This window comes from Stegostoma tigrinum, chromosome 2 (genome assembly GCF_030684315.1).
Source record: "Stegostoma tigrinum isolate sSteTig4 chromosome 2, sSteTig4.hap1, whole genome shotgun sequence".
NCBI lineage: Eukaryota > Metazoa > Chordata > Chondrichthyes > Orectolobiformes > Stegostomatidae > Stegostoma > Stegostoma tigrinum.
In genome coordinates this window covers 23,200,593-23,217,576 of record NC_081355.1, presented here as the reverse complement: position 1 = coordinate 23,217,576, position 16,984 = coordinate 23,200,593, and the positions used below count along the sequence as shown (strand labels likewise).

At 39.6% G+C, this 16,984-nt stretch overlaps 1 protein-coding gene across 2 annotated transcripts in view; it reads left to right on the top strand.

The window, feature by feature from the left end:
• pik3r4 (phosphoinositide-3-kinase, regulatory subunit 4) overlaps positions 1 to 16,984 on the top strand; it is an 84,016-nt gene that overhangs the window by 22,810 nt on the left and 44,222 nt on the right. For both annotated transcript variants that reach the window (XM_048549648.1, XM_048549642.1), the window contains exons 7-9: positions 9,138 to 9,283; positions 10,694 to 10,897; positions 16,579 to 16,780. In XM_048549648.1, coding sequence (XP_048405605.1) covers positions 9,138 to 9,283; positions 10,694 to 10,897; positions 16,579 to 16,780 — 552 coding nt within the window. The remainder of the gene's footprint in view (positions 1 to 9,137; positions 9,284 to 10,693; positions 10,898 to 16,578; positions 16,781 to 16,984) is intronic.

The window sequence follows — 16,984 nt, the reverse complement described above, 5'->3', positions numbered from 1 at the left end:
TGTCAAAATAAATGTTTTGTTGGTAGATTTTCTTTTGTGTAAAGATGAAAGCTGAACTATTGGGAACAGTGAAGTGCATGTTTCTTGTAAGGGCATGCATGTAATTCATAATTAACAATCCCAATAATTTATAAAATTCAAAGAAAAGTAGCAATTAGACAAGTAAAGAGAAATCATTGGAATAACCCACAAAACATTATGATCATTGACATTAGAAAAAAGCAATTTGAAATTTTCCTGTATTGGCCGGTTTTATTTTTGTTTTTTTGTTAAATTTTAACTTGGGTGTTTTTGGGGTGCAAATGTAGTTTTTAGAATTTAACTGCTATATACTTCATAGTTTCGATATGAAGAATATCTGCATTTTTAAAAAAAAGTAACTGATATTTTTGAATAACCAAAGAAGCACAATTTATGAAGAGACAGGTGCTTCGTGTGGGCAAACATAAAATTACCAAGAAAAGACTATCTGACTTCTCAAGGCAATTATATGCTGGCAAACTTGATTCAGAATTATTAACAGGGGGAGTCTGTAGCTCATTTCAACAGGAACTTTACATATTACTTTTCTGAATCTCCTGGGTAATCTAGAGAACTCTGAAACACAAAGTACAGTACTGACTTAATAGATTATGGCACTGGGCTTGCAAGCCTCAGGTCCCGAGTTCAAATCCTACCATCATAAGTTTTGAAGTAGGGCTTTCTAAATCTGAGCACTTCTTTTTCAGGATCAGAAAATCATAATCAAAGCTGGGCAATTAATCATACTAAAAACCCACTCACTTCAGAGCATGCAACTAGATGTTACTTAAAATGTGACTTTTGTCTAATAACTGTTTGGTTTATAGTGCTCTTAAGGAATAGTTAATGTTCTTCCAAAAATAGAAGTAAAATACATGTATTCGTATCTCTGTCTTCTGTGGTTTCTGATGTCCGTGGGAACAAAACAGTCTATTAGATTCAAAATATTTGCATCCAGTGGGCAAAAATCTGAAACATAAAATGAAAAATTATCAGATACTTTAATAGTTCTGTCCGTGTATCAAGAGAATTATCAATCATTCTTTCCCCTGGGTCAATTATTTAAGGTGACCATCATCCTGTATGTAAATTATTTTTTTAACCATATTTCTCATCAAAATTAATCCATTTTCACTTTATTGGATATGTGCAGACCGCATCCTATGATTTTTCCCATATTGCCTGTTCAACTTCGGATCTTATGTATTTAAATAAAATCACTTAAGACACCGTTTTTTTTAATGTCGACCTCTGTTGTAGCCTGTTGTCATAGTACAGGTGTTTTTATCAATTTAGTTACTTGTACTGTTATTTAAAAAAATACAAAAGCCTGTTATGATATTTCTGTCTAGAAATGTCCAAGTAAATGAGACAGAACAGATCACATGGTTTGTTTAAATCAAGAATTGGGTTCTGTCCAAGTAATGCTGTATGCTTTGAGCTGTTAATTCCCATGATCCTTGTTGCCTTTTTCACCTCTACCACATGTTGTGACCTTTTTTAATGTTATTTTTCACCAAAATCTTCAAGCCCCTATGGATGCTTATTTAATTTGTGCATTGAACTCCTTGCTTCCCTTCCCCAACTTTTAATTCAACTTGCGTCCTTAATAGACGCACCACCACTTTTTGTTCAAACTGTCACTCATCCCAGATACCCCTGTAGCTGATGTACTTCTTTTTAATTATAGCATCCTGTCCCGATTTGGTGGTGTCATCAAATTTTTGAGAGCTTGGTTACTGCTCATTTCTTCAAATAATTATTATGTTTAAATACACGATTGCAGTCCAGAGCAGAAACTTAGCTATTATAACTTGGTCGGGTCACAAGGGTAGCCATTGCCCCGAAATTTCAGCTTGCAATCCCACTTGGGGTCTCACACTCACTTTAGGAAACCTAGACTTACAACATGTTGTGCATTGTTCGTGACTTTGTCAACGTGAAGATCTACTGAAGTATTCTTGTCAACTAAATTGTTACACACTGAAAGCATTATAGATTTGCCAATGAGATTTATTTACCACTATAGATATGCAAAAGTCCATAATTACTGTTGTTTTTTTAAATAAATTGCTATTACTATATATTTGGCTTATTTAATTTCCTTTTGAACAATGCCCGTATTCTCCCATTCTTAAATTTCAGCCTGACAGAATAATTCCTTCTTCTGCCTCTCCCTTTCTTTTTGATATTGGAAAATAAAATTTATGTCTGAATACCTTGTTCTTGTTAAATATAAGTTTTAGAGTTTTAATAATTGAGCACTGTTTATAGTTTCCCTTTAAGGAAATGGATTAGAAATCAGAAATAGAAATAAAAATTTGGAACTTAGTTTTAATACAAGCTTCACTACAAAATATGGTAATTTTTAAAATTGTCATGAATGCAAACAGCTTGGCAACTGAATTAAACACAGCAAGTGGCATGATCATTTTCTCCCCCCTCAGTATCTCCAGAGAGGTTGTCAAATCAATAGAATGTTTTGTATATTTGCTTACACATGGTGTTAGTTAAATTAAGCATATTAACATAAATGCACTTAAAACACTGCACAGGAGCCCAAAAAGCTAATGCGCATGCATAGAGCTGCTTCCCACGTGCAGATACAGCACAGATGGTCCACCACTGGAAGAGCCCATAATGGTTTTCAATTTTCTAGACAGTCCTCCATTCACACCTGAAAATATCAGACTTTCAAGCAGAAAGATTTGGTCTTGACAAAACTGAAGCAGCTGGCAGTGATGAAGGAAACAAAAGGGCCATCGTAACCAGAACTGAAAGGCTTTCGGACCCGGAGAGACCAGATCGCAGTAGAGGATGGCATATTTTGATGGAGAAGAGGAGTGATTGTCCCGAGCAAAGGTCACTGCCAGATTATGGCTGAACTCCTCCAGAGTCATCCAGGGATTTCCAAGATGAAAATGTTGGCAAGAAATGATGCCTGGTGAGCAGGATTGGATGTAGGTACGGCTGTTTATGGGGCAGTGCCTGGAGTGCTAACAAGAATAAAGATTACAACCAACTGCTCACCTGCATTCATGGGGAAAGTCTGGGTAAATCCTGGACTCCGCTACACATTAAGAACATTGTCTATGCAGGCCTTTTTAATGTTCTTAGTCGTTGTGGCTGCCTACTCAAAGTGGCTGAAAGTGCATAGAGTTCATTCATCCAACACTGGGATGATGGTTGAAAAGCTATGAGCGTCTTTTGCAATACACAGACACCCGGAAGTGCTGGTCACAAGTAACAGGCCATTGTTTAGCAGCAGGGAGTCTGAGTATTCCCTAAAACCCATACCATCCATCATCCAAAGGCCTGGCAGAAAGAGCAGCCTAAACTCTGAAGGTAGGCTTAAAGAAATGGCAACAAAAACAAAGTTACTGGAAAAGCTCAGCAGGTCTGACAACATCTGCGAAGGGAAAAACAGAATTAACGTTTCGGGTCTGGTGACCCTTCCTCGGAACTGATGGCTGGGAAAACGTCAGTTTATATGCAGAAAATAGGGAGGTGGGTGGGGTAGGGAATAAACGATAGGATCGAGTCCAAAGAGAGAGAAATTTGGACCAACAAAGATGTTGCTAAATCAGGCTTGGGGGATGAATAGTGTTGATGGGGACATATAAGATTATGAAGGGACTCTAAGTTGGAGGCAGGGAGGTTGTTTCCACTAGCAGGTGAAACTAGGACTAGAGGGCATAGCCTCAAAATGAAGGGAAGCGGAAGTAGGGCTGAAGTCAGAAGGAACTTCTTCACCCCAAAGGGTTGTGAATCTGTGGCATTCCCTGCCCAGTGAAGTGGTTGAAGCTACCTTACTGAATGTGTTTAAGGCAAGGCTAGATAACTTTTTGAGCAGTAAAGGAATTAGGGGTCATTGTGGGTGGGTAATTGGAGCTGAGTCTCAAAGATGTGGGGGGAGAGAAATATGTGTCCGATGGTGGCATTTTGCTGGAGGTGGCGGAAATGGTGTCTGATGATCGTCTGGATGTGACTACTGATGGGATGGTAGGTGAGGATAAAGGGAACTCTTTCGCTGTTGCGGGAGGGAAGAGAAGGGATGAGGGTGGAAGTGTAGGAGTTGGGTTGGATCTGGTTGAAGGGCCCTGTCGAGCAAGGAGGTGGGGAGTCCTTGGTTGAGGAAGAAAGTGGACATTTCGGAGGCTTCATTGTTGAAGGTGGCCTCATCTGAACATATGTGATGGAGATGAAGGGACTGAGAGAATGGGATGGGATGGAGTCTTAACAGGAAGTGGGGTGTGAGGAGATGTAGTCCAGGTAGCTGTGCAGGTCACCGGGTTTGTAGTAGATGTTAGTGGTCAGTCTGTCCCCAGAAATGGAAACAAATGTCAAGGAAGGGAAGGGAGGAGTCAGAGATAGGGCAGGGTGGAAATTGGAGTCAAAATTTGAAGTTTCCAATTCTAGCTGAGGGAGAAACAGCACGGATGATATCATTGATGTTTCGGAGAGAAAGCTGTGGGTGGACGCCGGAGTAGGACTGCAACAAGGAATGTTCCACATACGTCATGAAGAGACAGGCATAACTAGGGCCCATGCAGGTATCCATGACGACCCATCTTACCTGAAGAAAATGAGAGGAGTTGAAAGAGAAGTTGGTGACAACACGCCCGGCCAAGTGGGGGAGGGTGGTGGTGGTGGGTGGGGATGGTTCAGATCTTTCCTCCAGGAAGAAGCGGAGAGTGCTAAGACCCTCCTGTTGGGGAATGAATTTGTAAAGGGATTGCACATCCATCGTAAAGCGGAGATGGTTGGAACCGGCAATCTAGATAGTTTGAAACGAGCGTAAGGCATCAGGAATCATGGATGTATGTGGGTAGGGCTTGGACCAGTGGGGAGAAGACTGAGTCAAGGTAGGAAGAAATGAATTCTGAGGGGTACAAACAGGCTGAAACAATAGGTCTGCGCACACAGTCCTGTTTGTGGATTGTTGACAGGAGGTAGAAGTGAGCTGTGTGGGGTTGGGGAACAATTAGCTTGGAAGCGGGCCGTGGGATTTACTGGATGAAATGAGAAAGAAACAGCTGATCGCTTCACTAGATACCAAACTGTCTTGGTTCCATTTGGATTTTAGGACCACACCTCGTGCAACTACAGGGATAGCTCTAGCAAGTGTTGCCAGTGGGGTGAAGACTCTGCACCAGGTTAAATCTGATCTTCCCAGACCTTGGTGGGGGGAGTGTGAAACAGCACCAGGAATGCTAATGCTAGACACGACCCTGCATGGGTAAGGCTTGGTTGATGCAAGGTCAGGTCCAGTGATCCATTAAGTTTGGGTAGGTGCAGTGGTCCTGAACAAAGTTGCCAACTCGTAAACAGTGCTGGACCAAAATGTGCCTGGCTACTTGACCGCTTTTCTGACTGTTCTGGGACCCATTGGTTCTACCTCTATCAAGCATTGAAGATATCTCAGAATCTGAGATGGACAAGGTGTCGTGGCTTCAATGCTTTTGCTACCTGAAGAATCAAATTAATTTCTTCTGAGTCGCTATCGCTGCAAGAGGCTAGCTTGCTATGCATTATATGCTGCCTGATTTGATTGATTTTATTGTCGTGTGTATATTGTTACAAAGTACAGTGCAAAGTGTTGTATAGTGTCACTACTCTCCGGTGCCATCTTAAACTGTAGTAAAATAAACCAAAATGTGGCATATATAGGCAGAAAAATAAAGAAATAAAAGAAAACATGTTCAACTTTTAAATCATTCTTGTTAGGAACCATAGGCCATGGGCCTGTTGGCGAGGCATGAGTACTCTTTGCTGTGCTGCTTCCACTGGAACAAAAGTCACCACTCTGGTGCCATCTCTTCACTGATGCCCTCACCACTGAGTCTTTGCTTGGCCTCACTAGTGCAGACGCTGACTCTGCTGCTACCATGAGTCCACATCAGGTCTACCTTGCTGATGCTGCCAATGGCGCCGGGTCCCCTACTGGCCCCAGACTTGCATCATCTGTTGTCTCCGTGAATCTGAGCTGGAGGCAGATGTTCCTGGGATGCATCAGATGCACCTTTGCCACAGCAGCAGCCATGAGTCAGAACTAGGACTGCCTTGATGATGATCAAGCCACTGGGAAATCCAATTTTTGCCTCCAGTCCCTGTCGGACTCGCTCACTGCTGATGCCGTTGCTCAAAAACTCAGTCGCAGCAATAGGTAACTAAAACAAAAGTGAAAAAGGAAAAGAGAAAAGGGAAAAAGAAACTAAAAGGAAATCAGATGGGATGGACAAGCCCCAGGCTCAGGAGGCCAAGGAGCATCATAGGAGCAGGAAGGCTGACGTTTCGGGCCTATACTCTTCATCAGAAAAAGGTCTAGGCCCGAAACGTCAGCCTTCTTGCTCCTCTGATGCTGCTTAGCCAGCTGTGTTCACCGAGCTCTACACCTTGTTATCTCGGATTCTCCAGCATCTGCAGTTCCTATTATCTCTCCCACGCTGTTGAATATTAGCTTGATGTCAAGGGCAGTCACTCCCACTTGCTTCTGCTATTCATTTTTTTGTGACTGAGTGCTGTTGAAAAAGATATGCCTTTTTTTTAAAACCAAAGTTTTTTGTTTTGCACTCAGAGCAATTTGTAAGAATTACCAATGTAAAGGAGAAACTACATGTATACTGTGTGAAACAAAAGTGCTAACTGACTGACAAGTTAACTCTGGTACATGTCACCCTATCTCCTACCCATCACACATTTCTGATATATAGATGATATATTTGCTATGTTTGAATCTGCAACTGCATGCAAGAAAACTGCACTCAAAATTTCCTTCCAAGTGGAGCAGTCAAATAATCTCCCTTGCCTTGATTATCTTAGTTGAGAAAATGGTGGGGTCCCCTACTAATATCTAGGACAAGCCTATCTTTCAGCTTTATGCTGAAACATGTTGCAAAGCCTTCATGTGGATCCTGATCAGATCATTTCTCATTATGTGTCACAAACACGTGAAGGGACCCAATGCCATCACTTTTTTTTGATCCTGAAAACTGCCCAGTCAGGTATTTCAAATGTTTGAGCAACAGGTGAAGCTATTTTTTTTGTGCCAATGTAATGCTAGGTATGTAGACCATGTGTCGTGGACTGGCAAATTATATCAAACAGTATATCATTTTTGGCTGTTCACGACGGGCAAGGCACTGACCTTACCTAATCAGCACATTTTTGCAGAACTCAAAATGGTTCAACATCAGTTGCAAATCCATGATTAGATGTTTGTGAGATAATCCTGTGTGTGTGTGTGTGTGTATGAAGAATTATGCTGATATGATTTAGGGTTATCATTTGGGGTTTGCACTGTTTATTCAGTGCAGACTGGAAGAATGTGTACACACTCCCTGTTACAATGCAACAAAATAGATGATGCTGTTCTTTGGTTAATTCCTTATGGCACTACATTTGACAAATCAGATTGAACCTGCCTAATTTAAAATTTAAAAGAGCTTGGCAATTAACTGTTAGTCGAAATCTAACTGGCCCATCCTCCATGGCAATGCCTCTATCAACCAGAGTCCACTTGCAATCCAGTCAGTATTGTCCTCTCATACAGTTGTTTTTCCTTTGCATTGATATCTATTGCAAATTGTCTTGATGAGTGTAAGACAGAAATCTTTGATTAAAATGTACCTTTTTTCAGCATTACTCCAAGTTCTGTACTACCAGATGACCGTTTGTCTATATCTATGTCTATGTCTGTGTTTGGGCCGAGGTTTTAATGAGGCCTGAAGGTGAATAGACTGGACAGGACCCAAACTGAACACCAGTAATATGTTATTGGTGAGTAAATGTTGCTGCATACTGCACTGTCCATCAGTTTGCTGATATTTAAGAGTAGGCAGTAACTGGCTGAATGGGATTTGGTGATGTTTTTGTGGACAGGATGGGACATTCCTGGATTGTTAATCCACTTTGGTTAGTGGGTGTCAGTGCTTTGTTTCCGGGGGGGGGGAGGGGGAGCACGTGTTGAAGTTTTTTTTTGCCTTGTAGTGATCATGAAATTTCAAAGAGATATCATCAAGTCCAGAGAAGCACCAAAGCTTGTGTTGTCTTTTTCAATTGTTGAGTTCTGTGTTGCCAATTAAGTGTTGTGGTGTATTAGAATAGTTTGGCCAGAGATGTAACTAGTTCTTGAGCACACATCTTCAGTATTGTGACTGGGTCATTGTCATTCCCAAAGACTTTGCTGTTTCCAGTGTGCTAAGCCATTTCTTTCTGTTATGTGAAGTGAGTTGAATTGGATGAAGACTGGGTTTTGTGATGGCAGGGACCCTTGGGGAGAGACAGTATGCTTACTGGCTGAGGATGGCTGTAAACAATTCTACTTGGTTTTTTGATCCAACAAATGCTTTACCAGCATTGAGGATCAAATGTTGATGGAACCTGCTGTTCCCATTAGTTTATTGTCTGCAATCATTTGATTAGGATGTGCTAAGTTTTGATCTGATTCTTTTGGGTCCAGGATCACTCAGCTTTGTAGCCATTTTCTTCAATATTCGGGTTGACCTGTATTAAAGCTGTACTAGATTGTGACTACCTTTATAAATTAAGCCTAATGCTGCTTTAGATATAGTTATAAATTTTATTTATTAAAAAGACAAAGTATCTTAAAAATAATTCAACATGGTAATCTTCTTTGTTTCTCTTCCAATGCCCTACAAAAACAATAAAAGCAATAATTCACAAACGTCTGGTCCAGGGAGGTCAGATCATTTGTATTTTTCAAAGACAAGAATATGTAGTCCTTTCAGGTTGGTTGATTGACTTCAACACGTTTTGTCATAGGTAGAAACTGGAGCGACAAATCACTTATGACCATAAGTTTTAGAATGTTTCCATAAAGAATAATGGGGAGTTGGTTTCCAGTGATATGGCTATACTTAAAGGATTTGTAGGATTGGCAGAAAACTGAAAGTGAACTGATTTCTGGAGTCACTTTGTCACAACTTGAACAAATGTTGTTGTATCATACATTTGTAGGGTTTATTCGCCTCTCTTTGTCTTGCTAATATTATTAGAATTGTTTAAAGTAACTTCTGTGAAGTGCAGAAGATACAATATTGCTGCATTTCTCTATAGTTACAGGCTTTTTAAAAACAGGCACTTTTTCTCTTTAGCACCTTTTTTGTGCCACCCAAATCTCTGGATACGTTATGGAGCTGTGGGGTTCATAACTGTGGTTGCACAACATCTAAATATTGCTGATGTCTACTGTAAGCTGATGCCGTATCTCAATCCCTTCATCTCCCAGCCAATAATACAGGTACATTGTAATCGCAGTTACTTTTATAATGTGATTTACTATTTTTAATTAGTTAACCGGTTGAATGTGACTGACGCCAGACCTCATTAGATTCTAATCAAAATAATATGTTGCAGAAAGCCTCAACAATATCAGGTATTGATCAAACACCTGACCTCAGTTTTCCTCAGCTTGAGATTGTTTTGGCTGCCTTGAATTCCAACTGACTAGCACAGTGATATTTTAAATGCCTGCCTGTGCTCTTGATCATTTAATTAAAGCAATCATTTAAATGTGTCTCTAGTAATATTAAATTTTGAGACTTGTGAATCTTAAATATTAATTCACAAATGCAGAATTCTTCAGTGAGTAGAATAAATGTTTTTGTTATGATCTTTGCTTGTCATATCCCCTGTATTTATATTTAAATTATTGCCGTTTGAGTGAAGGTAACGTTTTCACCTGTTTGTTAGCCTGTTTATATATAAACAATACATGTGGAAAAAATTAATGACAAGATGAATTTCAATAAAACTTTATGCACAGGTGGAATATGACCTGAGAGAGAGAGAGCTGATTGATTTTTAGTGAAGGTGCAGATTCTAGCATTTCTTTTAAAGGGGAAAGAGCAAATTTCTTTTATTTTAAAAGAATGTTGTAGGTTGTTTCAAGGCATTGCAGATTATCCCTGTTTCTGTGATGGAATTTGCCACAACAGTCCAAATGAAACAGTTTTCGGAGCCGCTTTGTGGATACGGGTAATCCTGAAGCTGCGCCAGTGAGATGGAAGATTTTTCAGAAAAAAATTAAAGTGGCAGAAAAGAGCACCCATCAGACAGAAGAAAAGCTCGAGGAATAACAGCATAATTGTAATAAGAGTTAAAACAGTGTGTCAGAAGTGTTTGCTGTACTGCATACTTTTATTGCTTCTTGTTAATAAATGTTCTTCAGACTTCTTTGTAATGTAACCATGACACGCACCACGTTGAATAGAATTTAATTGGGAGCATTGGAATTCATGTTTATATTTTGTAATTTTCTTAGCCAATTTCAGTACTTACTAATCTGGCAGGAAGGAAGGAAATGCTGTTTGACTGTCAACTTGAATTACTTTTGGTTTTGAATGTTACTTATGGCCTGTTTGAAAAGAAATCAAGGCTGAGGCTTCTTAAAAGAGGATGAATAAACACTATCTTTTAGGCCATGCACTGATTTAAATGGGAGAGAGGAAAACTGATTAAAGTCACTGTTTTAGTATAATTATATGTTTATTCTTCCTATTCCCAGAGTTATTTTGGCGATCAACTTGGTTTCCTTTTTTTAGAGGTGATACTAGGTGAAGTCTGCTTCACAATGCAGATGTTCACGCTATCTGTTTTTAGTTGAATTGTGGTAGCGTTTCAAGCTGCTTGTTTTTGGAAATTTTTACAGATAGACAAAGAAATTGTGTTGTTGAGTGTCCTCAAGGAACCTGTCCACCGTTCTATATTTGATTATGTATTACGATCAAAGGACATAATAAACTTGTACAGGCACTTGATCTTGCGCCAGAAGGTACGCCATGGACTAATGCCAGAATATCCACTTCCAGAGGATCCAGTTGTTACACAGCTGTTAAAGAAACTGCTTTCTCAGGTAATATGTCACTTATACATGTCTTTATATTATTTTTGAAAATTTGACAAATTCCCAATTTAAAGTTTGCTGTGCCTTTTGCCAAGGATTGAGGTAGGGCTAAAACAGAGGTTACTGGAAAAGCTTAGCAGGTCTGGCAGCATCTGTGAAGGAAAAATATCAGAGTTAACATTTTGTGTACGGTGACTCTTCTGAGTTTTCCAGCAACTTCTGTTTTTGTTCCTGATTTACAGCATCCACAGTGCTTTTGGCTTTTATTGAAGTGGGGTTGATTTGTGCTACTAGACCTTGATCTATTAAGCTCAGACTAGTTCAAGACTGATGAGGGAGTTTCGCAGAGTGAATGGAAGTAATGTTAAATTTTGTCTTTATCAAAATTATTTCGCATCTGCAACAAATTATGATCTGTGGTGCATGGCAGATTGGTGCATTGTTGTATACTTGTGTATCATGTAAAAACTAAAAAAAACTTAAATGATCTTCCTTAGCCTTAAGAATGATTAAAAACACTTTTAAAACTACCTATAAATAAATAAATGTAATCTTCTTTACAACTTTCAGTTGACATTTGATTTACCTCCTATCATTCAAAATTTAGAATAATCTGTAAAACATTGTGAGAAAAATAATTGCATGTGAAACCTAATATGCGAGTGATACAATGTTATGTTTTAACAAAGTGTTGATGTTAGTTAGCTTGTGCATGCTGTTCTGAAGCTATTCTTTGAGTACTTGGCTCTATGCAAATGTACATCCCAAATCAGCACTCTGTAGTCTGGCTACTCTGATCTGGTACCTGCAGCATGGTTTTGGTTGATTTTAAAATCACAATTTAGATCGTGAGGTCATGGTGTACACATAAGAACTGTGGATCCCTGAAAAACAGAAGTTGGTGGAAAATCTCAGCAAATCTGGCAGCATCTGTGGAGAGAAATCGGAATTAACATTTTGGGTCCGGTGACTCCTTTTCAGAACTGTGCATGCCCAGTATGAATTTGCATTTATTTCAGTTGTCCTTTTCTGTAGATTGTAGTATTTGTTTGACTTTTTCAGTGAAAATATTTGCTTTGTTGCTCAAATACAATGTACAACGCTATCCTTTTCCAGGTTCTATGCTGAAGAATGGTTTTTTCTCAAAATCTACTTTATTATCAGATTCAATTAAATTTGCTTGCTGTGAAAAGCTTTGGTGAGCATTACAGGCAGATCATAGCAAGCAAGGGATGTACAGACCAAAGGACTTTGAGGCATTCAGGTGACATTATTTGAGGCTAGAGTCCATTCAACAGTCTGATCATGGTTGGAAAGAACTGTTCTTGAACCACCTTGTGCGTGTGTTCAGGCCTCTGTATCTTCTGCCTTACAAAACGGTTGTCGGGGGTAATTACCAGGGTGTGATGGGTCTTTGATGATGGTAGCTGCCCTTCTGTGGCAGCAAACTGTGTAAATAGAGTCAGTGGATGGAAACTTGGGCTGTGCACACCACCTTCTGTGGTTTCTTATGGTCTTGGGCAGAGCAGTTGCCATAGCAGGCCATTATACACCCAGACTGCATGCTTTCAGTGATGCATAAGTAGAAATTGGTGAGGGTCTTTATGGACATGCCAAATTTCCTGAGCTGCCTGAGGAAGAATAGGTGTTGTGTTTCTTGACTGTCACATTTACATGGGAAGTGCAGGACAGGTCGTCAGTTATGATCACTCTGAGGAACTTGATACTCTTCACTCTCAAGCTCTGTTCCATTGATGTAAATGGGGATATGTTCTCCTGCTTTTATTTCTGAAGTCGAGCAGTTTTTTATTTTAGTTTTGGAGATGTTGAGAGACTATTTGTTTGTTTTTCATTGCAACACATCACCAAGCCCTATGTCTCCCTACTGTATTTTGATTCATTGTTGTTAGATATCCATCCCACTACAGTGGTGTTGTCAATGAACTGGTAGATGTCATTCGTTTAGAATATGCCAACACAAACATAGTTGTAGAGGGAGTACAGAAGGGTGCTGAGGTCACCTCTTCTGCGGGGCGGGGGTGTGGGGCTCCAGTGTGAAGTGTTACTGTGGAGGAGGTGCAGATTACATAGGTACAACAGTTATAAATTTAGTGAATATCTAAACAAACAAAAAAAAGTTGTCAGCTGCCTAATTTAGAAATACGTTGACACAGCTAGACCTGCAGAGTGTTTCTGTACGTGTGGAGAGTTAATATTTTAGGATAATGCCCTTTCAGCAGATATGGGAAAAAGTATATAACAGATTTTAAGCAGATGTGAGGCGAGGGAAAAGAACAAGGAAAAGATGTATGAACGAGTTGTAAGCAGGAATGATTCGATGACGTAAGTTTTCAAAGCCAAAAGAATTGATTACGTGTCAGTAAATGGCAGAGTAATCAGCAGCTTTCGAAAAGAAAAAATGCAAATTAAATGAGAGAAATTCAAACAAGCAATGGTAAAGGAAGATTGAGTATATATTTGTGGTAGCGTATGACATTGAGTGTTGATCTCTGGGTGCAGTAAGAACAGCTATTGAAGAAGAGCTGAATTCCTAGGAGATCTTTCTGATTAATGGTGGATCTGACACATGAAGGGTGAAATTTGGAATCCTCTTGGGATAAGTTGAAGCTGGACATCGTTACTAAGGAAGGAGATGTGGTTAGAAGGAAATCTTGATGTATAGATGATCAAACATGAGAAGCCAAATCGAAAATAATGGAAATGTATAGGGTAGAAGAGACTAATTAAATGCTGTCAGAGGGAAGAATTGAACTTCACTAAAGTGGGAATACTTGGAACATAAACTACAGCAAATTTTGTCATTTTATCAGTTCTAAAATTCTGGATAGCTTCTCACCAGACTGTTGACCAGGCACTGTGTAGCACATTGAGTAGGAGCTGGCTAAATTCATGCAAGGAAAAGGGTTCTTTGTTCCAGAATTACGGTGAGGAAGCTAATAACATGTTTCAAAAGAGTATGACAGATGGGACAATGGCTTTGTTACTTAGTCATAGAGCATGGAAACGGACTCTTCAGTCCAAGTCATCCATGCGGACCAAGTTTCTCAAACTAAAGTAGTGCAGCTTGCCTATGGTTGGCCCATATCCCTCTTTCCTATTCATGTACCTGTCCAAATATCTTTTAGATATTGTAACTAACTGTAACTGTACTTGTATCTACCACCTCCTCTGGCAGGTCATTCCACTTATGAACCACACTATGTCAAAAATGGTGCCCCTCAGGCCCCTTTTAAATCTTTCTCCTCTTACTTAAAAATTATGCCCTTGAGTTTTGAACTCCCCAACCCTATTCACCTGATCTATGCCCCTCTGTGATTTTATAAGCTTCTATAAGGTTACCCCTCAGCTTCCTGCACTCCAGCAGAAAAATGTGCCAACTTATCCAGCCTATCCTTTTAGTTCAAACCCTGCAATCCCGGTAACATGCACGTAAATCTTTTCTGCATCCTGTCCAATTTAAAATATCCTTTGTATAGCAAGGAGACCAGAACTGCATACAGTACTTCAGAAGTAGCCTCACCAACATTTTATATAACTGCCATATGACTTCCCAACTCCTGTAGTCACTGGTTGAGCAATGAAGATAAGTGTGCCAAACACCCTCTTTACCACGCCACCTGTGATGCAAATTTCAATGAACTGTTTACCTGAACTCCTAGCTCGCTCTCTTCTCCAAAGCTCCCCAGGCCCCTATCATTAACCGTGTAAGTCCTGATCCTGTCTTGCCAAAATGCAACATCTCGTGTTTTATCTAAAACTCCATCTGCTATTCCTGAGCCTATTGGCCCAATTGATCAAGTTCCCTTTTTGTAATCTTAGTTAAGCTTCCTCACTGTCTACTATTTTGGTGTCATCTGCAAATTTACTAACAGGGTTTCCTGCGTACTCATCCAAATCATTTATATAAATGACAACCAACTGTGGACCCAGCACTTATCTCTGTGGAACACAAGCCTCCAGTCCAAAATCATTGTGATGCGACCACAATATAAAACTTATCTCTTGGCAACATGGATTTATTCACATTTCAGTTAGTGCTCAAACTTCGAGCATCAACAAGTTAGCACATTTTTAATAAAAATAAAAACAGAAATTAACAAAAAAACGCAGCAGGTCTGGCAGCATCTGTGAGAAAGCAGAATTGGTGTTTGGTCATAAATATTTTTTCCAGTAATTTCTGTTTTTGTTTCTGATTTCCAGCATCTGCAGTTCTTTGGGGTTTTTGTTAACAAATTTTTAACATTGTATTGAAGTTTGGTTTAATTTTTACTGCAGCCCACTCTTTTATATCTGCAATCGGAATTGGTCAACACTGTTTTTTCCAATGCAAGACCTTGCGCCCACATTAGTAATTATTATCATGTAATTTCAGTCTTCTTTCAATGGTGGCACTTAAGTGCGTTAGCTCCTTGGCTGTGCTTCAGAAAATTGCAATAGCTTTGCTTTCCAGATTCAATAAATCTGGAGCTGGAAAAGCACAGCTGGTCAGAGCATCCAAGGAGCAGGAAAATCAGTGTTCGGCCCCAGATGTTAATTTGCCTGCTTCTCTAATGCTACCTGACCAGCTGTGCTTTTCCAGAGCTCTGCATTTATTGACTATAGCTTCTAGCCTCTGCAGTCCTTACTATCTTCAACCTGCTTCCCAGATTACCTAAAGTTTTATTAGACCATAAGAAATAAGAACAGGAGAAGGCTGTTTTGGCCCCTCTAGTCTGCTCTGCCATTCAGTAGGATTATAGCAGGGCCAGTATTCCTCGTATGCCTCTTCCTGCCCTCTTCAATAATCCTTGGATTCTTGATTAGTAGGAGAATCATCTCAGCCCTAAATGTACACAAGGCTCTGCCTTCACAACCCTTGGTGGCAAGGACTACCAAAGAATTTTAACTATCTAGAGAGGGAATTTGTCTTCATCCTCAGTCTTTTATTGGCACCGCTGCATTTTGAGACTATGCCCAATGGGAGAATTCTCCAAGCCTTTACTCTGTCAAGCCCCTTTAAGAATCCTTATGGTTCAAGGAGATCAACTCTCACTCTCTAAGCTCCAGTGAGTAAAGTTCCAACTTCAGCCTGTTTAGCCTTTGTTCATGAGACAATCCCTTAATAAATGGGTTGGGGTTAGGGTGAATGGGGAGAAAATTGGTCTCTATGTGTGACCACCCTCACTGCTCAATGGAGCACTGTCAAATGTACAATTTGAGTGATTGCAATTAGTGTGATGCCAGTAAAACAAACTGTTTTCTAAAATTCAAAATTTTGGATAATCCAGGAGATTACCTGCAAATATTTTCCTTCCTCCAAAAACAACTACACCACAAAACATCTTCAAGTGGGAGGGTTAAAGAGTCCTCTGATTAGCTTCAAATCCAAAGACTGAATCCATCCATTGTCCAAATAGGTGCCATTACATTATATTCACTCTGCATTACAGAGTGAAAGTAAAATTGTTTCAGGACATTGCAAAAAAAAAGCAACAAATAACATGGTATCTACATTTTATCTTTACTGTTTTACCAGACCTTCATTAGAATGCATACTTATAGTGTGACATCGTGGGTACAACAGCACCAATGTGAAACAATAATTGGCAGCCATTTCAATGGTGGCATAAGTTTCCTGTGCTGGCGACACACATTATGAAAAAAAAGATTAATTGTTTGTTTTAACATAGGGGATGACTGAAGCAGATGAAGACAAGCTATTAGCTCTAAAGGATTTCATGCTTAAATCAAGCAAGGCCAAAGCCAATGTGGTGGACCAAAGTCACATGAATGACAGCGCAGAGAGTGGTGTAATTGACTTGGCTGCTCTTGGCATTCCTGGAAGACACATTGATCTTGTCAAGACAAAACAAGAAAATGATGATAAAAGAGGTAGGTGTTTTTATTTATAATCGGAGAAATAAAAAGTATGAGATTACAATATGAATCTAGTGTAAACATATGAATATTCTTGTTGAGTATTGAGAGCTGGTGCAATATTTTGATGCTCAATTTCAAAATAAAAGTATGAGCTATAGATGCATTTTAAATACAGAGCATTTAAGTGGGCGGTACAGTGGCTCAGTGGTTAGCACT